Source organism: Cervus elaphus, chromosome 22 (assembly GCF_910594005.1).
Source record: "Cervus elaphus chromosome 22, mCerEla1.1, whole genome shotgun sequence".
Taxonomy (NCBI): domain Eukaryota; kingdom Metazoa; phylum Chordata; class Mammalia; order Artiodactyla; family Cervidae; genus Cervus; species Cervus elaphus.
The window spans coordinates 8,483,646-8,511,218 of NC_057836.1; the positions used below are offsets into that span (position 1 = coordinate 8,483,646).

General features: G+C 42.1%; 1 protein-coding gene across 9 annotated transcripts in view; it reads right to left on the reverse strand.

Annotated features, from left to right (window-relative positions):
• Positions 1-27,573, reverse strand: part of TNRC6B (trinucleotide repeat containing adaptor 6B) — a 254,502-nt gene that overhangs the window by 111,358 nt on the left and 115,571 nt on the right. For 2 of the 9 annotated variants that reach the window (XM_043881417.1, XM_043881414.1), the window contains exon 1: positions 27,215-27,436. The exons of the other annotated variants lie outside the window; for them this stretch is intronic. In XM_043881417.1, coding sequence (XP_043737352.1) covers positions 27,215-27,219 — 5 coding nt within the window. In that variant the 5' untranslated portion in view covers positions 27,220-27,436. Of the gene's footprint in view, positions 1-27,214; positions 27,437-27,573 lie in introns of those variants that run through there. 9 annotated transcript variants of the gene reach the window in all.

Sequence of the window (27,573 nt, forward strand, 5' to 3'; positions counted from 1 at the left end):
CGATCCCTAGGTTGGGAAGATTCCCTGGGGTAGGAAATGGCATCCCACCCCAATATTCTTGAATGGAAATTTCCACGGGCAAAGGAGCCTGTGTAAACAGTTGGATACAACTGAACACATACACACAGAGCCTAGAGTAAGCCTGGCCCTGCCAATACCCTGACTTTGGATTTCTAGCTTCTAGGACTGTAAGAGTATAAATTTCTGATGTTACAAATCACACAGATTGTGATATGTTGTTATGGCAGCCTCGGAGACTAATATAATCATATAGATCGTCCCAGCACCATTTGCTGAAAAGTCCATCCTTTCCCTGCTAATGTGCAGGGTCAACTGTTGCCTCTCCCCACTGATAGGCTGGTGAGGGCAGTTCTATCATAGATTCCACACAATCATGGCGGTCTGAGTCTAGGCTTTCCACTCTGATCCACTGATCCATCTCTAACCCTGCATCTCTTCAAGGCTGCGTTCATTACTACAGGCTCACCGGAAGTCCTGACATCTAATTGGGGGAGTCTTTCTACATGTTGGGGCTTCCCCGATAGATCAGTTGGCAAAAAAATGTGCCTGCAGTGCAGGAGACCTGGGTTCGATCCCTGGGTTGGGAAGATCCCCTGGAGAAGAGAGAGGCTACCCACTCCAGTATTCTTGGGCTTCCCTTGTGGCTCAGCTGGTAAAGAATCCGCCTGCAATGCAGGAGTCCTGGGTTTGATCCTTAGGTTGGGAAGATCCCCTGGAGAAGAGAAAGGCTACCCACTCCAGTATTCTGGCCTGGAGAATTCCATGGACTTCATTGTCACAAAGAACTGGACACAACTAAGCGCCTTTCACTTTCTACATGTTATTCTTGTTCTTTCTCCCATATAAATTTCAAAATTGGTTTATCAATTTCTAGAAAAATTACTGGGATTTTTATTGGAAATGCTTTGGATTTCAATGCCAATTTGCAGAGAAATGACATCTGTAAATTACTGAGATTCTCAACCCATGATCATGACACAGCTCTGTGATTATTTACATCTTCATATCTAATACCAATTTACATTTTCTTGCACGGAGATCTCGTGAGGCTTAGCTCCAAATTTCTTATATTTTCTGTTGCTATTGTAGTAATACTTCTAAGGATTATATTCTCACACAAGGAGTCACTTAAAAAGAGATGACACTCTGCTGATCTTTCAAAATGGTTCTAATGCCCAGTAATGAGCATCTCATACAGAAGTCAGACATTTTAATGACCACATGTGTTTGTGCTCAGTCACTCAGTCGTGTCTAACTCTCTGTGACCCCATGAACTGTAACCCGCCAGGCTCCTCTGTCCATGGAAATTTCCAGGCAAGAACACTGAAGCAGGTTGCTACTTCCTACTCCAAGGAATCTTCACGACCCAGGGATGGAACCTGTATCTCCTGCATTGGCAAGTGGATTCTTTAACACTGTGCCACCTGGGGAGCCCCTTGATAACCACATTAATATCTAATATTTCAGTGCTCATTATGTGTTGACACTGCCCTAAATAGGTAACCATCACACCTCTGAGGTAAATTCTGTTAACCTCATCCTACACTTGAGGAAACTGGTTTAAAGCGGCAAGGACCCAAGGAGGTAGTTTGGAACCAGAAACCAGTATTTGGTTCCACTGCAAAATCTCTTAAATACTATTGTACTGCCCCTATGTATTGTAATAGATGAGAAGAATAAAATCCAACTTAATGTCAGAATCCAAAAGGAATGATTACTTCCTAATAATCAAAGTCCCGTGAGGCTGCCCAAATTCACCTGAAGAGTTCTCTAAATCAGAATGGTGTTGACACTATTATAGGTTCAAAACCACTTTTCTGATTTAGAAGAAAATGCTCTAATGTATCCTGTAGAGGATACATTTCTAACCATCTAAGATAATTATATTTAAAAAACAAATAGATGATTGGTAAAATGAAAATATAACAAAAGCTAGTATTTCTGTTAACAATGGTAACTTTCAAATAATTATTCAATTACTTTAAAAAAAAATTCTCAACGCTTTAATGTCAACTGTCACACTAATGAGTCACTATAAAGATTCAATAATGAACCTCATTCGGATCCTCAGACTTCTAGGCTGGTGATCATTACTGTAGGCAAACCAACTCAACTAATCTTGCGATTTTAGCAATGCCGTTAATACATTATGTGTAAATTCTTTCTTAATGTATAAGTCACAGAATCAGCATATTTAGAGTACCAGTAAACTTCTGGTCTTTAGTTGACACCAAAGAATCTTAGGCAGTATTGGTGCATAAAAACATGATCTCACCTAATATTAACAAATAATCTGTGAATGGTGTCTATTTATTTATACTTGTTTGCCCACTACAATGCTACAAATATTATTCATTATTCTATCAAGCACCTGGGACCATCACTGAACAAAACAGACAAGAGACACTGACAATTTCCCCTATGCAAACAAGCCAACCAACAGAACTGGGCTTAGCACACTCCCCCTGTGGCTCAGGAGTGGCCAGGAACAGCTAATCAGACTACTAAATCGTATCTGTGGGCTATACCTGAAATTAATATCATCGTCAAAATTAACCTATGCTGGGAAAAATGCCCACTGCTACCTGCTTATCTACCATTTTCAGAATGAAAAAACTGAACAATGCTGTTTTTTAAGACAGAAATGCATCCATATTTTCAAAATAACAACTGCCAAGTGTCTTCCTAATATCAATAATTTCAATGGATAAATGAAAATAAAAATTAGAAAGCAATTACATTTTTACTATGCCCATTTCAGTGAATTACTGGTATCCCGACAAAAACAATTGGCAACTTATTAAAAACAGAAAAAAAGCAGCAGCAGTGGCTGCCGAGAACAATAGCAGGTGGTACAAATATAGCAGAGCTCCCTAATAGCCGCAGGCAGCTGGGCAGTTACCAGAGTCAATTACTCTCACAGAAGAGCATCCATGAGGCCAGCAGCCCCCTGGTCAGTTACACATGTTACCATTCAGAGATTTAACCTGCTTACAAACAATGGTGCAGGCATTAAAACCCAAGCTCCACTAACTGCTCTGCAACACCTAGAAGTACTATACTTAGTAACTTGGTAGTTTTCTGAATGTGGTGGGGCAGAGGAAGCAGAAGTGCAGGTCAACAGCCAGGAAAAAGATGCACTGCTCCCGCTCTGCTTGTCCCGGGGAATCCAAAGTGGCAGTAGGCAAACCTGGAATGACTGGCCCCGGACACTGGGCACAGCAAACCCACAAAGAGGAAAAGAATTGAACCTGCATGCCAAGTTTACCTTCCGATTCATGAATAAATACAGGATTGACTGAAATTTGCAAGCTCATGAAAAAGGTCCTGCCCCATAACTCCTTCTCTTATAATGAAACAGTAAAGAACTCACAGAGTCAAAACACAGTACAGATGCTCTATACGGAAATAAGAAAGACAAAATATTCATATCCTCTAAAACTTGAAAGAGATGTGACAAACATAAAGATACAGGGTTACGTATTTTGCTCAAAACTTTGCATTATGATGACTCTTCCTCTCTTCTTTCTTTTCTTTCTCGATTCTCTTTCACTTATTGAGGGGCTGGCAGGCATGAGAAATAAAAGGCTAAAGAAGGCAATGCCAGTTGGATGGAAGGAGGACAAGAAGGAAAAGTGGGGAAGGGAAGGAAACATGAGACAGACACTTTAAAAAAAGACAAGATAGAGGTCCAGGTCGAGGCTGGCCACTAGACTTCGAATCCTCCAACTAATAGCTCTTCTGGATTCTAGGTCACGGCATCCTGCAGAATGATGGGGGCAGAATTTTCAGTGATTTCTGAAGGTACTTCTCAGCTGCACCTGTCATGTCTTCAACAAAGCCCATGGCAATGGGCTCTGAAGAAATGGAAACAAAAGATAAAGCTGCAAAAGTTGAAGGTCTCAACTGCATGAGACTGTCCTGATGACTGAACTCAAGGCTTGTATCAAGAAAGGAAGAGGATGTAAGCTCTCAGATTTTCATCTTAAATGTAGAATTTATTGTAATTTAAAGCTCTTCCATAAGTGGCATTTATCAATTATTAAGGAGTTTCTTGGACTGTGGGAAACAGTATGAACGTTACTCAAACAGTACAATCCAGCAATCCCACTCCTGGACACATAGCCAGAAAAGACTATAATTCAAAAAGATACAAGCACCCCTATGTTCACAGCAGCACTATTCACAACAGTCAGGACAAGGAAACAACCTACATGTCCATCAACAGATGGATAAGGAAGGATAAAGATGTGGTACAACAGCAGAATACTACTCAACCATAAAAAGGAATGAAATAATGCCATTTGCAGCAACAAATGAACCTATCTATGAAACAGAATCACAGACATAGAGAACAGACTGGTGGCTGCCAAATGGGAGGGGCTTGCCCAAAGGGAGGGCCTGGAGTGGGAGGTTGGGGCTGGCCGATATAAGCTTTTATACATAGAATGGGTAACAACAAGATCCTACTGTATGGCACAGATAGCTGTATTCAATATCCTATGATAAACCATAATGGAAAAGAACAGAAAACAAGAACGTCATATATGTGCATAACCAAACCACACTGCTGTGCAGCAAAGATGAACACAACACTGTAGATCGACTGTACTCAATAAAAAATACTGAGGGAAAAAGAGTTTACTGGGCGATTTCCCCAAGTGTGTTCTATTACATTTTTGCATCTTTATGACATACCTGGAACAGGTTAAAGTAGAAGCAAAGAGTACTCTCATGTAGCTGACTTCTGCTATGGAAGGGCAAGTGGTGGGACATGGATCAATGGAAAGAGGAAGGTGGGGCATACAGTCAGAAACAAGGTTGATGGGAATCCAGTAAGGGGGCAAGTCAGACCCCGGGCAGTGGGGAAAACTTAGCATGTTGTGACATGTGAGGTCTTTGTGATGCACTAAAGTGTCCTGACACGGGGCTGGGAAATACCAACGCTTAGGTCCATAAATGTGTTTTGTTTGAACTATCTATGAAGTGTGCTCAGTAACACTGTGAACACCACAAATCAGTTCTCTCTAAACTGACTCATTAGAAAAGACCCTGATAATGGGAAAGATTGAAGACAGGACGAGAAGGGGACAACAGAGGATGACATGGCTGGATGGCATCACTGACTCGATGGACATGAATTTGAGCATGCTCTGGGAGTTGGTGATGGACAGGGAAGCCTGGTGTGCTGCAGTCCATGGGATCACAAAGAGTCGGACACAACTGAGTGACTGAACTGAACTGAAAACATTCAACAAGACAGGTTGATAATCAGTGGTCAGCATTCTGGGGAACCTGTTGCTAAGCTAACATGAACCTTCAAAGCTGAAACCCATTCAACACAGACCTTGGCCTCATCAAACTCCAAGGCAATAGGCCCCGATGTCCTCCTCACTAAATTCAGAGGTATTTTAGATCAAAATATCAGTGAAAACCTGGGCAAGGAGAGGTTAGCAAGAAAAGACAGTAAGAGTGTGAGGCAACACAGGATGTCCTCCTCCCCCCAGCCCCCCGGCCCTGCAGTTACCCCCCTACTCAGTCAGCCCACTCCTGTTCCGATTCCAGCAGACATTCTGCATATGGGTCCCTTTAACACATCTGCGAGAGCTTGAGATCTGTATGGGCCAGTGACACAGAGGAACGATTTTGGTCTTTGCAAAGCTAACAGGGTGATTATCTGGCCCTGTGGGCTCTGCATCTCCCAACTGAAAAATAAGTCATTTGCTATCGAAGCATTACATAAATCAGATTCATGTTTAAGAAATGGGTTTTTCTCCTTTTGAAAGACACACTCTCTTCTGTTTCAGTTTTCAAGCGCATCTCCCATCCTATGAGAGTTTATGAATACTCATCAGGAGCAATGGTTTACTTACATTCCCTCATGGAGTAGAGGAAAATCACAATCTATCCAGAGTTATAATATCCTAAAAATAAGTTATTTCATTTTTTCAAACGCGAAAAGTGACAAGCAAAAACATTCTTGTTAAAACTTATAACAGAAAGTTGGTCATTTGAAAAATACATCTGCCAGAGGCAAAAAGAAAAACAAAAAAAAAAGGGTGGAGGGAGTCATTTAGTAAGTTTTAAAAGCCTATTCTAGTTTTTAAAGCATCGCTTGAAGCATAGTATAGAGAAATATAAACACCAAATTAAATTACTTTAACTAGAGCAAATAGCAATTCTCTGACTTTCAAAATTCATCAGGCAAAAATTTCAAAACCCTATATATAACACCACACAGCTACTACAGGGGGGAAAAGGACTACGCCTTTTGATTGCTAGGAATGCAATGTGGTCAGCATACCATATATACATTCAATATAATCTACTATGTATTATAAATACATTCATTCCTACATAAATAAAATGCCTAGAAGAATATGCATTAGCTGTTAACAGTGGTATCTCTAGGGAGTTGGATCGGAGAGATGGGTACATGGGTGCTAAGTCACTTCAGTCATGTCCAACTCCTTGTGACCCCATGGACTGTAGCCTGCCAGGCTCCTCTGTCCATGGGATTCTCCAGGCAAGAATACTGTCCATGGGATTCTCCAGGCAAGAACACTGGAGTGGGTTGCCATGCCCTCCTCCAGGGGATCTCCTGGACCCAGGGATTGAACCCGCGTCTCTGTCTTATGCACTGGCAGGAAGGTTCTTTACCACTAGCACCACCTGGGAAGCCCGATTGGGGAGGAGCAGGGTTTCAAATGAGAAATGAGGGACTTCTAATTCTATGTACTTCTCACAATTTAAGAGAGAAGTACATAAAATTACATATTTCTAAGAATATTATTTTTTTAAAGTTCTTTTAAAATTTTAAAACAATCTCAAATGGATAGAAAAGTTGCATGTATCATACAAAGAGCTCATTCTCCCAGAACCATTGAGAGTAAGTTGTCGATCTTGTGCTTCATCACTTCTAATACTTCAATGTATGTTTTTCTTAATAAAATAAAATCTCTTAGGTAACTAAAATACAGCTATCAAAATCAGGAAATTAACGCTACAGGCCCCATTCAGGTTTCGCTCTTATCCCAGCAACGATCTTTTAAAATAAAAGGATCCAGGTCAGCTCTTTTTAGTCTCCTTCAGTTTAAAATAGTTCCTCGTCACCTTGCTTTGACTTTCATGACCTTGAACTTTTAAAGATGATCACAGCCCACTTAATTTACAGACTGTCTCTCAAACTGGGCCTATCCAATGTTTCCTCATGATTAGATTCAGGCTATCCATCTTGGCACAAGCATCATCACAGTTATCATCAACGCAATATCACATCCTATCAGGCGACACAATCTCTTTTTGTCCCACTGCTGGTCACGTTCACTCAGGTCACTTGGTTAAGTCAGTATCTGCCATGCTTCTTCACTGTAAAATTACTCTTTTTTCCCCTTCGTTTTCAGTAAGTACTTTGAGGGGAGACACTTTAAAATTTAAATAAGCCATTTTGAATTTATTCATTAGTCCATACACAGGTTTTATTGCAAAGTATGCGAAACTGTGAGAACCTTCAGTTTTCCCTTTTATTCAATAGGTTTTAACTAATGACTATCACTTCTGAAATTCTGATGATCAATTTACCCCACATTTGGCCAGTGGGAGCTCCTTCAAACTGGCATTTGTGTCCTTCTGAGATACCTGCAGCATCCTTGAAAACTTCTTTGCACAAGATATTCCAGGTTCATTCCAAACTTCTCTGCTCTAATCCTGTAATCAGCCATTTGTCCAAGAAGCTGGGGTTTCTTGTAGTGGAAAATGGTATTAAGAAGCCAAGATCTGGGCCTGTGATGAATTCATTGCTACTGGGGTACTGCTGCTCCCAGGCACCCCCACCCTCTTTATGGACAAAGAAATGTAGGCACATATGTATGCATATAAATACACATGCATGAATTTTAAATCTGTAATATCTCTCTATATATACGTATCAATACTTTTTAAAATTCATGAGTTCACATTAATACATCCAATCTTAACTTTACAAGATTCATTCCAGTTTTTTCCCTTTCAATATCTGTAACTCCCTTCTCAGACAGAGTTGCTAGCTCCCATTATACTTAACATACATCTGTAGCTGATCAATCCTCTCCCTGTATATTTAACTAGTTTCCCAGTGCTGCCACCCCAACCTCACTGCATGCCCTTCTCACCTCTCTTCAGGTCCAACACACCACACCAGACCCTCCCTGCTTGTGAAGGCCTCCGCATCCTACTTGGGCTCTGACACCCTGACCAGGTCCACCTATCTTCTCTGTTTACCTAAGAGGCTTTAGGACTGAATTGTTCTGAAGGAGAAGAAGGAAGAAAAATATTTGTAAAAATGCAGTGTAAAAAAAGTATTTCTTAAAAAAAGTACCCATTAATTTGGTACTTGTAATAATTCAAACAGCCAAGTTAAAGTTCACTTTTACATCATCTCTGAAGAACAGGTTTGTTAAGTAGATTAATAGTGTAAACAAGCTTGTAACCCAGATGTTTAACCTACTTAAGAAAAGTAATTGTTTTCAAGCACTCTAAAATCACTGGGCATGTACTTGCCTTTAATTACTGTCTAATTACAAATGATTTCTATTTTCTTCATTATAGCTTTGATAAGTCCTCTATTTGATTACACTTTAAGAATTACTACTTAAGCTCAATACAGTTAAGATCCTTTTTAAAAAGTCTCTTTATTAATCAATTTGGCTTTTCAATTAATCATTTGAGATAAACTTTTTAACTGCTCAGTAATTTCTCTTTCCAGTTAATGTATCATGCTGCTCAAAAAGAAAAATGCCTTTCAATGGCCATCAGGACTGTCCCCCCAAAGACCTCCTGCCTCGCATGCCAGCAGCATTGGCTTCTTTGTCCTCGTTATTATTTATTATCAATGCAGTGCTGAGGAGTCCCATAAAGCCATCAGTTTCCATCATTTGAGCACATATTTTAAGACACCTTGCTTTATAAAACAGGGGGTTACCATCAATTAACAAATTATTCTGCGCTGCCACTGAAAAGGCTTGGAGAGAGAATACATTCTGGAATCAGAGCCCTAGTTCCTCCACTTCCTTGTTTAGTAGTCTCAGATCAGACACTAAGCTTTGTGCCCACCATCTTTCTTATGAAGATCAAACTCCACTTCAGGTTGTGGTGAGGACTCAATGGGATCATGAGAAGTACTTGCTATATAATAGGTACTTACTGAATGTGAGTACCCCACAAGAGACTCCTGGAAAAACTCAGTATGATTCAGACCAGTGTTTTTCAGTTTGGTCACACAAACCAAAGAGAGAATCTACAAAAGAGCATGGGTCATAAGCGCTAGTTTAACGTGTGTCTGCCTATCACTGCCCCTGACCAAAACAAAAAAACATGAAAAAATACCAGCAAGAGTTCAATGATCTAAAAACAAGCAATGACTTTATTCTTTACCCAAGAGAATAGTATCAATGTTCAGAGGGAGAAGAAATGAGAAATAAATAGGTTATGTTTTCTACTTTTGACTTCCAAATAAAGCTGCCAATTAGTCTTAGAAACCCCAATTAACCCCAGCCTGAGGGCACTGGGGCCACTATCTCAGGGATGGGTTATTCATTTGTTTGTTCTGCCTAACCAGTCAAGTACCAGTGACTAAATATTCGGATTTAATATCTGATGAGAGACGATCACACCACTAAAAAGGAAGGAGAGGTAAGCAGGCTGGTTTTTTCTTCTTTAATTTTATATGTCTATTTTTATGCTTGCCTACACTGGGTCTTCACCATTGTGTGCGCGCTTTTCCTAGTTGCCACGAGTGGGGCTCCTCTCTAGTTGCGGTGCTTGGGCTTCTCACTGTGTTGGCTTCTCTCGTCGTGGAGCATGGGCTTTTTAGAACACTAGCTCAGAAGCTCCAGCACTTGGGCTCAGCTGCTCCACAGAATGTGGGATCTTCCCAGACCAGGGATTGAACCTGTGTCCCCTGCGCTGACAGCTAGATTCTTAACCACTGGACCACTTCAGGGTAATCCAGAAGTAAGCAGTTTTAAAAACCAAAGGTGTTAATAATGTGATGCAGTATGGGCATTCTAGTAGTGTTGGGGAAAAAAAAAAAAGGACAAAAAAATGCTTGCCTCAAACAGTGAACCAAGCAGAAGTACAGAAGTCTCTGCAGGTTAAGACATGGCCTCCACAGAAAATACCAAGATAAGGAGTGAACCTAAATATTGTCTGGGGTCGCAAAGAATCAAGACACGACTGAGCGACTGAATTGAATTGAACTAAATACTGTCAGCAAACAGTGCCAAATGATCTATCTGTCCTGTGCATTCGATATTGGAAATATCTAAGCTTTTCTGGCATGTAAAAGCTGTGGTTTTGGTGTGTGTGTGTGTTTTTTTAAATCATGAAAATTTGTTTACCATGAAGGGATGGGGGATATAGTGACCTTCCTTCCAAACTGCTTTGAGAACAAAGTCAGATGTTAAAAGAATGCAAACAAAATGCTGAGGTACCATGAATATACACTGCTGTCTTTACAAATGATTCTTCATACAAGAGGATAAAGTTGTCTACATGTTTCATTTGCAAAGCCTCTGTGCCTCCAAATGGCTTCCAAGCAAAGGTCAAAATGTCTCTCCCAACCCCAGGTTTGCAGAGAGCCTAGACTCTGAGTCACCTGTCACAGCCTCAGACACAGGCGGAGGGCACAGGGCCAGGGGCCTAATTCCTTACCCAGCAGAAGTCCAACTCGCTCTCCAGAAGAGCCCATGTCACTGAAAACACACGGGGACTCGCCCCAGGAACAGAACACATTCTTGTCTGTCAAACTTGGAAATACCCCCCCGCCCCCCACTGTAGACGCTGCAACAGGCAATACAGCCAGATCCCCCTCCTCTCAGCCGAGCTGCTCTTCAGTCTCTCCGCCCTTCCAAAGGGTGCAAGCGCCAGCTGCTTGGGCTCTTCTCAGTTTAGTGGGGGGAGGACAGGTAAATCGAGAAGGTGCTGCAGCCCAAAGAACTCGAGACTGATCTGCATTCAAAGTCTTCTCGGTGAAACAGGCTTTTTTTTTTTTTCTATTCAAAGATGTTTAGGCATGAGCAAGGCAGGTGGGAAAAACAGAGTTCTATATAAAATATAATGTTGTGTAAAATGTACTTAAAAGGCAGGGGACAGTTCACAGATCCCTTTCATGCCACTTCAAAAGATTTCTGCTAGAAGGGCAGGATGGTTCAGCAACTTCAGGAAACTTTCGTGAAGCTATTTGGCCTGGGAGAAGCGGTCACGTCTGGTTTCCCCCCAGTGCAGTCAGGCTTAGAACTCAAGCGCACAAACTCAGCAGCCAAGGCTGTCAGGACCCCTTCCCACCTGTGCAGCTTTGGGCACAATACCTAACATCTCTGTAGTCAGCTCTAGCATGGCCATGAAGATTAAATGCTAATGTATATAAAGCACTTCAAAGCACAAAGTAAGTATTATTTTTCCCTTCTAAAGCATAAGTTCTCACCTCCTCCAACCCAGACCTTTCTTTCCTTTTCAGGTCATTTGCCTGACCTTGGTCCTATCTTATTCCCAGCCCAGCCCAGAATCTCATGAACATTCACCAGGATTCCCTGAAGACTTCATGCCCTGGCTACTCCACACTACCTACCCAGGTCAGTTCTCACTGAGCCTCATACGAACCCCACCTCTCTGTGTTCTTCACCTTGCCTTGCTGGAAGGAGCCTGCATGGCTGCGGAGCGCTGCAATTAGAAATAAAGGATGTCTTCTCTCAGCTAAAAGCCCACAGGGCAGGTAGATGGCTCTTCCTGTAGCCCTTCTCCACTCAGACTTCATCTCCTGTTTTACAGGGAGGAATGCCTCCTATTCAGAGGTGAATGTCTCTCAGGGGGAACTCCCTCAAATATCCTTTTCTCCATTTCCAAATTTACTCTTCCCTCTCCAAGGCTAGCCTGTCATCTATGTAGCAAATCTCTTCCCACAGCTCCGTTGTTTTTAAACCCTCTCCTCTGTTCAAGCCAACTGGCTGTAGCAAATGCATCCTAGGTACCAGGCTCAGTTCATGGATGGTGAAGTTAAGAGGTCATCCTAGTATCTTCACTGGTTACCTCTGGACTTGTTCTTTCCCCTGAGCCTTCAGATTCATGCTTTAGAACATAAGCCCCACAAAGACAAGGAGCTCATCTCTTTTCTCCCAGCTTTATCTCTGGAGAGGGCTTCCCAGGTGGTGCTAGCGGTCAAGAATCCACCTGACAATGAAGGAAACACAAGGGACGTGGCTTCAATCCTTGGGTCGGGAAGATCTTCTGGAGTAGGAAATGGCAACCCACTCCAGTGTTCTTGCCTGGAAAACCCCATGGACAGAGGAGCCTGGAGGACTACAGTCCATGCGGTTGCAGGGTCAAACACGACTAAGCAACTGACACAACAGTAAAAACACCACCAAGGGGTGTGTGTGTGTGTGTGTGTGGTGCTGGGGTTACAGAAGTGAGCACAACTGGTTCCTGTCCTAGAGCTGCTCACCGTGGTGACAGAAACCGAAAACCCACAGGCAGACCTCCCAATGTGACAGACAGTGGCAAGCGGAATGAATGACAACATGCTGGACTTCAATGGAGCCCTGAACCTGTTGCACCGAGCTTCTAAAGGCCAAACCTAACTGCCCACAGCTAGGGTTTATCTTGGCTGACCTGAGGTACCAGCCCTGATAACTCTCCTTTACTTCCCTAAACTCCTTCCTGCCTGGGTTCCTCTTGCACCACCTTTTTCCTGTTTTCATCCCACTCTTCTGATCATCTGCTAAGAGAGTGCTGTCGTAACCATGGCCTAGAAGACCATCTCCAGGTGTAAATGGATGGCTCCCAACTTCTCTCGAGCTCCAGATGGTTCTTGTCACTTGTCAGTTCAGTTCAGTTGCTCAGTCGTGTCCAACTCTTTGCAACGCCATGGACCACAGCATGCCAGGCAAGTTATACTAAATGTCCAGCAAACATCTCAAGCATGTCCAAAGCACACACAAGCCTGTCTGCCCCATCCTCACCCTTTTACACATTCAACACCTCTGCCCCACCCAATGAATGCCCATTCCCACTCCTGGCATCACCCATTCCACCCAGCCTGGGGCCTGTGCACAATTCCTCCCTCTTTCTCACATCCAATGGACTTCACCATTTAGAAATACCAAATTGTTTCTAAAATCTAGTTCTTTCCATCTGTACCATCACTCACTTAATTTACATTCTCCAATCTCTCCTCTTGCTTTGACTGCCCCCAGTGTCTCCTGTATCAGATCCCATCACGGAGATCAACAGAAGCAAGTTGAGATTTTTTTTTAAATATTGAGAACAACTGTTTGTTTATTTTTGGCTGTGCTGGGGTCTTTGTTGCTGTGTGAGAGATTTCTCTAGTTGCAGTGCTTCTCATTGCGGTGGCTTCTTTTCTTGCAGAGCATGGGCTCTAGGGCACGGGCTAGGTAGTTGTGGCCCACGGGCTTAGCTGCTCCTAGGCGTGTGAAAACTTCCTGAACCAGGGATCAAACCTGTGTCTCCTGCACTAACAGGTGGATTCTTAACCACTGGGCCACCAGGGAAGCCCTGGCAAGTTGAGGTTTTAAAACTGCTTTCTATAGGATAAAACTCAGATTCCTTAGGCCACAATTCCAACCAACCCTTCCCCTCTCCTCCAGGCAGCCTACACGAACATCTCACCATTTCTCATACTCCCCCACCCCCAACTCCTCGCCTCTGTTCAAGCCACTTCCTCTGCCTGAAATGCTAGCAACAGAAAGTATGAGAACAGTAGCTAACACTGACTCCAGGTACTGTTATTATCCCCTATTTTACAAGTGAAAAAGCTGAGGCACACAGATATTACCTGCCCAACAGTGGGTTGACCTAACCATACATCTGTCCTGGCTTCAGAACCTCAGTTCTTAGCCCCTATGTTATATCACTCCTCCCCTACTCACCAACCCTTCCCCAAGCAACTCCTAACTTCCCTTAAAGACTCAGTTCAAGGACTTTCCTGGTAGTCCAGAGGCTAAGACTCCGCGCTCCCAATGCAGGGGACCCGGATCTGATTCCTGGTCAGGGAACTAAGTCTCACGTGCTGTAACTAAGACTGCAAGTTCCACAATGAAGATCGAAGATTCTGCATGCTGCAACTAAGACCCAGCACAGCTAAATAAATATTAAAAAAAAAAACAACAAACACCGATGACAACTCAGGTCAGATGCTGCTTCTTTGGTGGAATCTTCCCTAGTGCCCTAGGCTCTGCCTCCAACCTCCAGGATCTCTTGGCATCATGCCTGTCTTTATTACAGGCAGGTTCATATTACTGGTTGTGTTCCAAAAAGAAAAACCACGTCTTTATATCATTGTGCTATTCCCATCAACCTATAGTGCCTGATGCACAAATACTTAGGTAGTAATTTTTTCCAAGTACACAGGACGCAGCCTATACCCTGCTTGATATACCAAGTCTACCAGCACGATACTGCTTCTGAACACCCTACCTACACTGCTAACCCCAAACTCTCCCCTCTTCCTCTGTTGGCCAGAGGACTCTGATGAGGAGAAGTCAAAGCCCTCACGGGGACAGCCACTCCCACAGCCAGCTGATAGCATTATCACAGCAGGGCAGACCAGTGAGCTGCTGGCCATGCGCCCCTTGATTACAGGAGTAAAGTGCATCGAAAAAGCACTTTCTCTCGCTGAAGACAGACAGAGGGGACATTTGATGTGTGGCTGCCAGATTTAAGGTCTTTGTCGTTTAAGATGTGAAAGTGGGAGGGTGGACATAAAAATAACATGTAATATGACAGAAAATCAGCTATGGCCATTATTTACAAGTCACCAAGAGCCAACAAGCTGGCAGAAATGTACATAAGTAATATTATTTAGTTTCGTGATCTAATGGCCTCTTTTACAAAATCACCATGACTATACAGTTGACCCTTGAACAACTAGTATTTGTACTGTGCGTGTCCACTAACATGTGGATTTTTTTTCAAGAGTAAATACTTAACAGTTGAATCCGCAGATGCAGAACTGTGGATACGAAGGGCTGACTGTAAATTTATACTCGGATTTTCAACCACAGAGAGGACTGTCGTCCCTAACCCCAGCATTGTTCAAGGGTCAACTGTATACCTCATTAAATCAGATCAACTTCGGAACAGGCTCTGAATAGAATAGAATGCTCTAAATTCTACAATTAGAATAGAATCTTCTAGATTCTACAACTGCTTAGCACCTAATGGAGTTGGCTTTTTTTTCCCTTATGTTAAAGTAGAATGGTCATCTGGTTACAGTATATTCAGAGGGAGTAATTTTTTTTTTAAAGTGTGAGTTCCTGTGACACAGTAACCATCATCACAGTTAATAAATAAGAATGAAGGAAGGCAGTCTCAGAACTTGTATTCCTATATGTGAGGCTAATAAAACCAGCAAGCACATAGTTAATTGTAATACATGCTAAGAGATGGTCTATAATTAGGGTGATTCCCTAACGCTGAAATCCTGTACCTGTGCTGATCTGCATTCCCTATGTAATAGTCTTCATAAAGCTATATTCAACTTAGTAAAATGTTTCTTATTCTGAGACTGTCCGTTTTACTCTTTTGTCAACATGCCTTTTCTTTGAAATAGTGGTAAAAAATAAGGTTGCCTTTTTTTTTTCCCCCAAATGCTGTTACTTGGCAAATTTAAAACTGGTTAACTCATGTTGGACCCTAATATTGCTTTTGCAATGTTACAGTTCCCTGAAACTACATCTGGGAACTACCATGTTAAAGTGTCTGAAGAGACCTGGGAAACAGCCAAATCCAGCTTGCTTGTCTAGAATGTAGTTTTAGAAAGGAATAATTAAAATGGAAAGCACACCATGCATTACTCCAAACTGTGCCTAAAAAACAAAAATAAAAATCTGGTACTTTTAAGATTTTATATATACATAACACTTGTAAGATTCTGAATACATATTAGCATCTTAAAGATTCTAAGTCCTTGTAGTAAGCAAGATCAGTTTAATTCAGGAAAGGAACCATTTTTTTTTTTTTTTTCCTTTTTTACCCAGGCAAACCTATTAGTACCCTGACAGTGGGAAATGCTAAACTAATCAAACCTACTGAAGTGTATCTGAAAACAGAATGTGTTAATTAGGGGAAATGTGTCTTCCTGAAACCTGGAAAGAGGGCAGGGAATCACCCCTCCCAAAAGAGAGTATGACAGAGTTTTCTGTGGGGCTTCCTCAAGAGAAAATAGATCATCTGGTAGTCTGGTTTTTCTACTTAAGTTTCTCTAAAATTTGGGGAGGGGGGACATATGTAAGTCTCTCCATTCCTCAATATGGATGTCCAACTCCTCGTGATCCAAACAGAATGCTCTGGATAGGAAGGACAACATTCTGGTCATCAAAAATACCCATCTTCTACATGCTCAAGTAGCAAATGAACACTTCTAAAAATCACTTATGAATCTGGTTGGTGTGACAACTGAGCAGACTGACAAATCTGATTCTCAAAATCAACCAAAGTGGGGACCATGTCTGGGAATATGGCCAACTCCTGAGTGGTTCCTTAGTTTCTTTAAACTTGAGTGAGACAACACAGAGTGGGTCATTAAGCCATGTCAGTAGTTGAGATCAGCTTATTTGGGGTTTTGTTTTACAAAATGGACTTGAGTAGAACGTATCAGGATAGAAGATATCACACAGTATCACAAGGAAAATACTTTTGCTTTAGTGCATACTTTATGTATGGGGCTTCCCAGGTTGCACAATGGTAAAGAATTTCAAGCTGCCAATGCAGGAGACTCAGGAGACTGGGGTTCCATCCCTGGGTCAGGAAGATCCCCTGGAGAAGGAAATGGTCATCCACCCCAGTATTCTTGCCTGGGAAATCCCATGGACAGAGGAGCCTGGCGGGCTATAATTCATGGGGTCACAAAAGAGTTGGACACGACTTAGCAACTAAACAACAATACTTTATCTCAATGCAAATTATATTTCTCAGTGTTGATCCAATCAAAAAGTTTGGAAGCCACTGTTCTAAGCTACCCAATTAGCCATCTAACTTCAGCTTAAAAACAGTAACTTCTTGGCATAAAAGAGCAGCAATTATTTTCTGCAAGCAAAGGGTCAAAAAAAAAAACACACAAACAATGGCATCTAGAGGTACAAGACTCACTGCTTTGGGCTCTGAGAAGGGACAAGGGATCCTGTGCTAGGTCTCTGGTCTCATTAAGCCATTAAATGACATCATGCAGGCCAGTGGCTAAGACTTCAAGCTCTTAACGCAGGGCTCCTGGGTTTGATCTCTGGTCAGGAAAGTAGATCCCACATGCCCCAACTAAAGACCTTGAATGCTGCAAGGTACACTGAGGATCTCCAGTGCCAGAACTAGGACCCAGCGCACCCAAATAAAAACAAATAATAAATATAAAAAAATAAATGAAGGGCATCACGTAAGCCCACCACTACACAGTATGGCTGTTTTTAACAAAGGCATGGATAACTAAAATGCACTTCTAAAGGAAAACAAAAAGGTAAGGAATTAATTTTCGTATTGATTTAAAAAACAGGACTTCAGAATAGCTGACACTTCAAATTCTTACATTTCATAGAAATATGAAATTTAAGAAAATTTCATGGAAAAATAAGGTCCTCTATGCCCACCAAGATGGAACTGTGCACCAACCCAAAACCAATGCCTGACTTTCCAGTGTGAACAACGTTTGGTTCCAAGCACAATTCAGGATCATTTCTATCTTTACAGGTTATTATTTAGAAGCTGTAGTTAGCAACTACCTAGCAGTATAAATCAGTGAGATCACTAAATATAACACAAATCTCTGAACCTGCTTTTTTATAAACCACTCATATTTAGTAAATATTATACTGGACCAGATGTCAAGAAATACAAAATGAGTAGTCCACGGCCAAACAGCCTGCCAAAGAGAAGTGAGATTCAAGCACAAGATAATTAGCCTTTGGCACCCTTACCCCTCCATCATGCACCTCTACCCACACTGGAAGACTGGGACCGTGGACTGAAAGCTTCTGAGAACCCTGGAATCCTGATGTCACCTCCCACCTAAACCACTCATCTCACTGGCTCCACAGAGTTGAAAAAGGGGGCAGCAGTGCTTCTACCCTTCCAGCTAAAGCTGCTTTTATTTACTTTTTAAAAGCTTTTTGCTTCGTGTTAGGGTACAACCGATGAACAACGCTGTGAAAGTCTCAGGGGTGCAGCGAAGGGACTCAGCCGTACGTACAGACGTATCCACTGTCCCCGAACTCCCCCACCCAGGGTGCCACCCAACGCTGAGCGGCGTTCCCTGTGCTGCGCAGCAGGTCTTTGGTGATTACCCATCTGAAATACAGCAGTGTGTACATGTCCATCCTAATCTCCCTGACTATCCCTTCCTTAGATGTAAACCTCTGTACCTAAGCGTTTCTAATAGGACACAAATTGGTTATATTTAAAAACTTTTACCAATGTACCATCTTGCTGACCTGAACAATTTTTTTCAATTCCTTGTTTTAAATTTTAGAACCTGCACATTAAAAAAAAAAAAAGTTCATCTTCTCACAAGTAAACTTAGGATTTGACCCCTCCAATTCTAAAAATTTCATAAGCATAAGCCCACATGTGTTCTAAGTAACACCAATCCTATGAAATGCTTTGCCATGGGAAGAATGTTTAGTGATGATCTGGCTATTTCCAAAATGCACAGTACCTGCAAGTACCTGTCTTACTTTGCATAAATGCTCCCTGTCCAATTTTGTAGCCACACACAGCTAGTGTGCACTTTTAATGAGGGTACTGTGACAGAGAAACTGAATTTTCAAATGAATTTTGTTTAACTTAAATTTTAAGGGTGTTCCCTGGTGGTCTGGTGGTTAGAATTCTAGGATTTTACGTCCATGGTCAATCCCTTTTTAGGAAACTGAGATCTCGTAAACTGCAAGGCAACAGCCAAAAAAAATTTTTTTTTCTTAAATTGGTAATTTACTTCCATTACTAGAAAACTTGTATGTTTGGAAAAACTTGGGTATGTGAATATACTTTTTCAACTGTGTATGTGTCTGGCTCAGTTGTATCCAAATCTGCGACCCCATGGACTATAGCCTGTCAGGCTCTTCTGTCCACAGGATTTTCCAGGCAAGAACACTGGAGTGGGCTGCCATTCCCTACTCCAGGGGATCTTCTCGACCCAGGGATCACACCTGCGTCTTCTGTAACTACAAGTTTTATCAAATCTAAATACAGATCAAGCATTTCTAATAAAATTTCATGTTCAAACTGAAATGCATTGTAAGGATAAAACAAACACCAGATTTTGAAAAACTGAATATTAAAAAAAATATATCAAATATCCCATTAATATTTTAAAATATATTACATGTTGAACTGGTATTATTTTGCACATCTAAATATCTAAATAAAGTAGATATTATTAAAATTAATCTCACCTGTGTCTGTTTTGGCCGCGTGGCATGCAGGATCTTAGTTCCCCAACCAGGGATAGAACCTGAGCCCTTGGCAGTGAAAGCATAGTCCTAACCACTAGACCGCCAGGAATTCCTGCTTATTATTATTTTTTTTAATGTGACTCTTGGAAAATGTAAAATAACACATGACTCACATTCTATTTCCACTGAATGGTGCTGGCATAACCTAATGATTCCCAACCCTTTCCCACCAGAACGCCTTCCACGAGCAGGTTCTGGGAGGCTGCCATAACCAAACACTGTTCTTCCTGTGTGACCCCAAAACCTGCTGACCGCATCTGACACTGAGAAGTCCTTCCCTTCTCCTCACTGACTCTGACTGACTGTCCTGCACAAGCACCTTTCTTTAATCCTCTCCCAGGTCCACTTTCTCTTCCTATCCCCAAGGCCCCATTATCAGTTCTCTTTTCCATTCTCTGCACTTCCATGGTGACCTCATCCCCTCTCAGCTTCAATTATCACTTCTACATGGAGGACTTCCAATTCTTTATCTCTGCTTCTGAACTCTTTCTCAAGCGTCAGTTCCACATTGTCAGCCGCCTGCCAACCAGGTCCATCTGGAAGGCCTATCAACTTCTTAAACTCGGTATGCCTGACCTGAAATTCTGCATCTCTTGCTGAAGATTCTCATCATTCACCTTCAACACCCGGGGTCCCTGGTACCTCCTCTAGCCTCACAGTCTTACAGTAGGCCCTTTTGGAATAGTCCTCTTCGCCACAGCCTCTTACCTGGCCTGCCTGTCTCAATTATCCCCTCAGTCCTCCCCTCTTCCAACCCCACCATGCCCGTCCTCCTCTTGCCCCACTGCCATACTAGTATTCTCAAAATACCACCTAGATCACATTGCTATCAGACTTTCAACAGATCCCCATTATCTGCCGCAGCAATCCAAACTACTGGGCAGGCATCCCAGCTCTCCTACAGACAACCAACCACCCTTCAGTCCCCTCTGAACACAATCAGCCCTCCTCCAGCTGCAATGCCCTGCCCTCAAGTCTGCTCTTCTGCCCAATCTTTAAAGAAAGTGAAAGTCGCTCAGTCGTGTCCAACTCTTTGTGACTCCATGGACTTTACAGTCCATGGAATTCTCTAAGCCAGAATACTGGAGTGGGTAGCCTTTCCCTTCGCCAGGGTATCTTTCCAACCCAGGGATCAAACCCAGGTCTCCCGCATTGCAGGCAGATTCTTTACCAGCTGAGCCACAAGGGAAGCCCAATCTTTAAAGCTCAGCTCAAATAAAAGGTCCTCATAAAGCCTTCTCTCATCAACCGAGCTGAAGTTAGCCTTTCTCCTCCCTGAAACTCCTTCCGTATTCCCAACAGCAACCATAGTAGTAATGGGAGTGCATCTGTGGTCTTACCTTGTTTTTTCTAAGAGTGTCCTTTCGACAGTACCCAACAGCACTTGCATAGCACACTGTCCCTTGTGGACAGCTTACCAAAGAAATCAACTTAAAAAGGAAAATCTTGGTAAAGTTGGGACCACTGATGATTCTCAAATTTTTATCTCCAGCCAAGTATCTAATTACTCCTCCAGGGATCTTCCCAACCCAGGGATTGAACCTGCGTCTCTTACATCTCTTGCATTGGCAGGCACGTTCTTTACCACCAGCACCACATGGGAAGCCCTGACCTTCACTCAGATGTCCCAAGATTCATTTACTCCAAAACTGAACTCACTTTCTCAATCCCACATCTGTCTCTTATCTAAAGGGACCCTAATTCCGTGAATGGTACAACCATCTCATCAGTCACCCAGGCCAGAGACAGAGGTGTGGTCTTTTATCTCCCCAATCCTGATCCTCAAGGATCAGGTTCTATGACATCTTCTTCCTAAATGTCTCTGGATTTATCCATTTCTTCTCAACTCGCTGTTAGTCCAGGCCACCACTACCTAGGATTACTGCAATACCATCCGGTCTTACACTCAATCTTCCAGCCACTTTCTATAGGGTGACTAGACCGTATCTTTCAACAACTCATCATGAACAGGTGAAACTCCTGCTGAGAACTCTTTAACTGTTCTCAAGATAAAGACTTCCAAACATGACTGATAGACTCCTCTTACATCTCACCAGTGTTTACCTTTTCAGATTCACCTTTCATTTCCCAGATTATCTTTTCTCTTACACACATCACGCTCCAACCATGTCCAAGTACTCTACATACAGGTCTCCAAATATGCTGAATTCCTCTCTTGCCTCAGGGCCCTTGCATAAGCTGGTCCTTCTATGTGGGTTGCGTGTCCCTCTTTCGTAATTGTCCAACACCCTGAGGACTGACCAGGCTCCCTGCATTTATATTCTTTCTAACTTCATAATGGTACCTGGAAAGAAAATCTCCCTACTATAAAACTCCTATGCTAGCACTTATTCCAATGCCTGGCAGGTAACAGGTATTCAATAATTATTTGCTGAAATGAATTAACAGATAAAAATGGTTTTCTTTGCAATCAATTCCAGTCCAAGGTCAATGAATGAATGCTATGTGTCATCTTTATTAATTCAAAAGCATTGTATCAAGTGGGTAATTGACCTAAATTTTAATTTTATCTGTCTTCTGAGTCAAAACTATTAGCAGTTTGGTTAAATAAATACAGTTTCTATGTGCAGGCTCAGAATAATAAAAATGAAGGGAAAAAACACTGCATTTTCTGTTCTCCTTTGCCTTGTAAACTCTAAGACCAATTCATTTGAAACTGTTGAGAACCTTTTGATGCAAAACACAGAATGTATGAAAAGCAGCCAAGCAAATGTGGATACACCACAGGGGCAGAGCCTGAAGGAAACTGGAGCGCATGAAGAGACGACATCAGACCATAGGAATGTAGAGACTTGAACAAAAGAAAGGGCTCAGCGCCGCTCCTGTCCTCGTCCAGGCGGAGGTTTCGCGCAATCACTGCCTGAGCGTCCCAATCCTGGGAGCCATCAGAGGACCGAGGCTTCTGTGGGGCCGTTACAGCCTTTCTGGTTTATTGAACAAAGAGAGAAAGAGAGAGAGCAAAGGGGAAGGAAACACTTACTAAGCAACGCGACTAAGGTGCTGGTCTTTTCGTTCCAGCATTTCCTTTATGCTTCACAACAAAGCATTGTGTCCATTTTACCGATGAAGAAACAGGGGTTGGTGGTCACATAGCTGGTCCTGGTGACCTTATACTCAGGTCTACTTCAAAAACATTTCTACTGAGTACTCACTTGTGCTAAGCCCTATTCTAGACACTGAAGGCTGAGCAACACGCACAACACTCAAGTCTGCTTTGGGTTGTGGGGAGTGAGGTGCCACACACAAATAATGTGATTTCAGACACTGATACAACTGGTGATGGTTTAATCGTCAGTCATGTCCGACTCTTTGCGACCCCATGGACTGTAGCCCACAAGGCTCCACTGTCCATAGGATTTCCCAGGCAAGTATACTGGAGTGGGTTGCCATTTCCTTCTCCAGGGGATCTTCCTGACCCAGGGATCAAACCCAGGTCTCCTGCACTGAGCCACCAGGGAAGCCCGAGTGACACACCTGAAGGGCATTAAAAGAAAACTGAGGGATGTGCTAGAGGAACTAGGGAGACAACTGATCATGCAGGGTTCTCAGATCATTTAAAAGATAATTTTGCACAGCTAAAAAAAATAATAATGGATAAAATGACTACCTCATCAAACCTTAAGTGGAAGTCTCTAGAACAACCAGAAGCAAAAATTACCATTCATTCCCTGATTATCAGTGAGGAAACCATCAGGTGAAAGGAATTATAGCATTACCCTAGTTGTAACCCAAAGCAGTAGGTTAGATAGTCATCAGATGGCAAACATTTCCACATGAACCAGTGGTTACTGGGGGCCCTGGGCCGACCAAATTAATTCTTAGCTCTCAAAGCACCTACACCAGCACCTAGCATAAATGATGGCTGAATATTTGAAGGAAGAAAGGAAAACATGTTAAAATGTCACCATTATGGGTTAAATCCCTTTTCAGGCCAAGTGGCTTCAATTCACCCCACCCCACCCCACTCCACCACCAGTTCTAATCATAAGAAGCAGGTGAGGGAAGTCGGATTAGTGTAAATCCTTGAACAATACTGTACTAGGAAACAATTTGCCTAGGCTGCCCTACTCCCCAGTCAATGGTCAGAAACCCCACCTTTAAATCACAAGGTCCACTTAAAGAAAATCTAACAGCCAAATGACAACTAAAAATTAATGAGAAGTAATTATCTGGCTTCTTTAAACAAGGGTTCTCCTCACAGATACTCAGGCTACTCACGCACCAGGGACTTGCTCCACCTCTCACAGAGCACCAAGACGACTGGTTCTCTCACCGAGCGTCTCCCCCGCTAGAGTGGTACTCCTTAGGATTGGGACAAAGTACATTCATCTGTGTTGCCTCAGGGTCTTGTCCAGTTTAAATGACAGAAGGTCAATGATTATACTGAGTTGTAAAAATTAAATTTCTTGCAGACTTTTCAGTCCTGGGGCAGCTGGGTAGGGTGAGGCCTAACCCCTTACTACTGTTATCTGCTAGGGCCTACTCTGCAGAACCTGAAGGTCTCATCATCACAGATCACTCCTTCCATGTCTCTTGTAGGATTAAGAACTGGAAAAGCCTTGTAAGTCTCTGCTTCAATTTTTAGAAGCTGATTTCTAAATGACTTGTCCCAGTGGCGAAAGAGAATAACAAATGGCCATTCAAAACTGAACAACGGAGCTGAGTTTGCGCCATATACCAAAGACGCCGACGCTTCCTTTCTGGTATGCAGATAGAAGGACTGAAAAACAGTTTAAAAATAAGATACCACTTCTGATTAAACGGCTCTATCAATTTTTGTGATGTTTCAGTAAAATCTTAATAATGAATCTGTGACATTTCTTTCTGCAACACAGTAGCATTGTGAATAGTAACATCACTATAATATCACAAGTAGACCCAGCAAAAGGAAATAGGCATTGGGGGTGTGGAGACTTTAGTGAAGATTATATTATTTTTTCTCCAGACAGAAACTTCCTCTGCGTACACTGCCTCATTTTTAAAAACCACAACGTGCAAGTTCTAGTATCTCTGCGTTTTGCTCTTCATAACATCAGCCACATCTCTAAAGTTTTTAAAGCTTCATTTCACAGTGCCAACAGAAAGAAAACTTCAACAAAAGGCACAAATTAAGTACTATCCACCTGCATGCTTGATGTATAACTCATTTTTATTTGCTCCTCAATTACCAGAGTTTGGTGTGCCATAAGGATTGGCTCTGCAGGAACTTAGATCCAAAATGGCAGCTGAGCTTCTGAAACTCACCAGAGCCATAACGCTTAACATACGTGAAACCAGGTCTTATTTATCACACTTCTCAACCTGTCTAGAGAGGAGAATATTTACCAAAACATTTCAAAGAATCAGATGGCGTTCTGTTAAATGTTCATTATATTATTCTCCTCCTTGCCTTAGAAAGCAGGCACCCTGCTTCTGGTCCCTCCGCTCTGCAAACTGAATTAACCTGCTATTCACATGTTTACATAGTCCAAAAAAAACAAGCTAATGACAAAATGTGGAAAGCGGAGGTTCATCTCACTCTTCTTCTGTAAGGCCAACTTAGGAAATGGGCATAAAATGAATCATCTAACAAGTAAAGCCCCAAATAAGCGCTTTCATTTTCAGAAAAAAAAACAACAACAAAAATCAGAACTCTAATTTTCCTCAGGTCTACCACAAAGCAACGCTCTCTACTACTATGGTAATTTCTACGTCTTTTCCTTTAAATTCAAGCTGTAAAAAAATTTTCTAAGAGACAAATTTGTTCCAGATTACCTTTTGAATGTAATGTTTCCAATCTTACACAAAAGCTGAACTTCTACCACCAAAAAAATTTACACTGAATTTAAACCATCACTTCCCCACTCATTTCCATTGCTACTAACAACATTAATTTAAAAAAAAATAATAAAATACTTGCTCTTTAGAGACAGAGGACTTTAATTATCTTTATGAATTCCAATGGAACGTCTTTTTGTTAAATTAGCGTGAAAGTCCCTTCATCTACAAACAATTGACCCAAAGAAACAGGCCATTTTCAGCACAAGAGGCCAATCCATTTTAACAGTGAATAAAGCTTTTGAAAGCACTACACACCCTCTTGCAGACTGTCAAATTTTCAAAATGGTCCAGCATTTTTTCCTTTTTTTTTAACACTTTCAGGCCCAGCAAGCATCTTATAATTAGATTAATTAAAAAGGAAACAAAAAAAAGCCCCACTGCTCCCTTCTGATCAAAATTATTCCATTTATGCTTAATTACCTTTAATCCAAGTCTACATATTTAATGATGGGGATATGACAATTCAATTTGCATATTTTAAATGGCCTTTCTAAACTATACTTTGTAACAGCTTTAGAAGAACAGTCTCTTTCTCCTGCCAATATGCTAAGGCATAAATCAGGAGGATACAAATTAGGAGAAAAGAAAAGAAAAGAAAACAAGGCCTCTTCGAGCCAGGGATATGCTGAGGGGGATGGGGTAGTTTCCCCAGGGGTGAGGGCTATTTCCCCGCCACATCACAAACTACAATCCTTTCAGCCCACCAGACCAACAGCATTACATCACACTCTCACAACGATCGGGGGAGGTGGCTCTGAGAAGGCAAGTTTTCAGTCCTCTTCCCTCCCCATCCCCAGGCTTTCTAGAATCCTGCATTAGGAGTAATGGAATTTAACTTCAGGGCACTCACTGCACACAGTTTCGAGGGTAACCAACAGACATACACGTACAGCTACTTACTGAGGTGACCAGATACGACCATTTCACAATGAATACGTGGCCAAAACAGACAACTAGACATACAGAAGCTGAATTTGTGCTGAAAAGCCCAGTTCATCCGTATAAAATTAAACAGAAATTGTAAGCCGTGAGAAACGGAGAAGGCCAACCCACAGGGAGAAACTGAGAGAGAAATAATTCCTAATCGGGGTGATGAGCGGTTCTATCTTTCAAACACCATGTTTACAAGATACTCCCACCATTTGGTTCAAACCACGATCAAAATAAAAGCGCATCTGGCTGCACATTTGAAGCACACACACAGAGACCCAGCGCAAATGAGCGCGCGCCGAGAGGAGAGGGGTGATCCACACACTGCTTGGGAGGTTTACAAGCCGGGGAATCTACAAACCCCAAACCTCCTGGTGTTCACTCGCCCCCAGCCTGATGTTTAAAATGTATCAGGTCTTATTTTAGGTTTTACATCTCTCTAGGAAGGATGGCCAAGCTTTAAGAAAAAAAGAAAAAGGCTTTCCCGTGGTAGTGCTTGCCCTCCCAGATCCTTTGTCGGCCTTAGCAGCCGAAAGAATGCAAACCCATTTATATTTATGCAAATTTTTGCAGCAGATTTAAGGGGGTAGGGAGAGGTCTGTGTTTTTTTTTTTTAAAAAACACCTCTAAATATCAAATTTTCAATTACTCGCAGCTTCATTTATTTGCAAGACAGAAACGAGGATGAAAATCTGCATATAAATTAAAAGTGCAATTAAGTGACTTCAAAATTAAATATTTTACCAAGGCTTTTCCATTTCTAAAATGCCGAACCAAAAGTACATCACGGGTCTGATTTACACAGATTCACGAAATGTCTGAAGCCAGTCTCCATGCTAGACAAATGTCGATTTGCAACACCACTAGTGAAAACGGTTAGACAAGATCCATATAAATCAATTGGTTTTAAAAAATCGAAAATATTTACCAACCTCATAAAGTGCAGCAGTGCTTAAATCCAGCAAATTGAGGCATACAAGGTAGAAATGGAAATGAAAAAAGGTCCAAAAAATGATTTCTTTTTGTCTATCTGTTTTTTTGTATTTTAAATATTCAGAAACCAGCAGAGACTCTGTCGGCCATTTTGGCTTGAACTAACTCTCACACTCACTCTCCCTCTTGCTCTCTCTCTCCCCCTCTGTCTCTAAAGGAAGCAGCTTTTTGTGACCTTCAAATAGAGGCGGATCATGTGACTTCGGGTAGGTCTGTCAATCAGGAAAGGGGCGGGAGCTTGGGCTGAAACTGCCTTAAAGGGAAAGCGGCCCTTTTCCACTCACTTTCATCTGTGAAA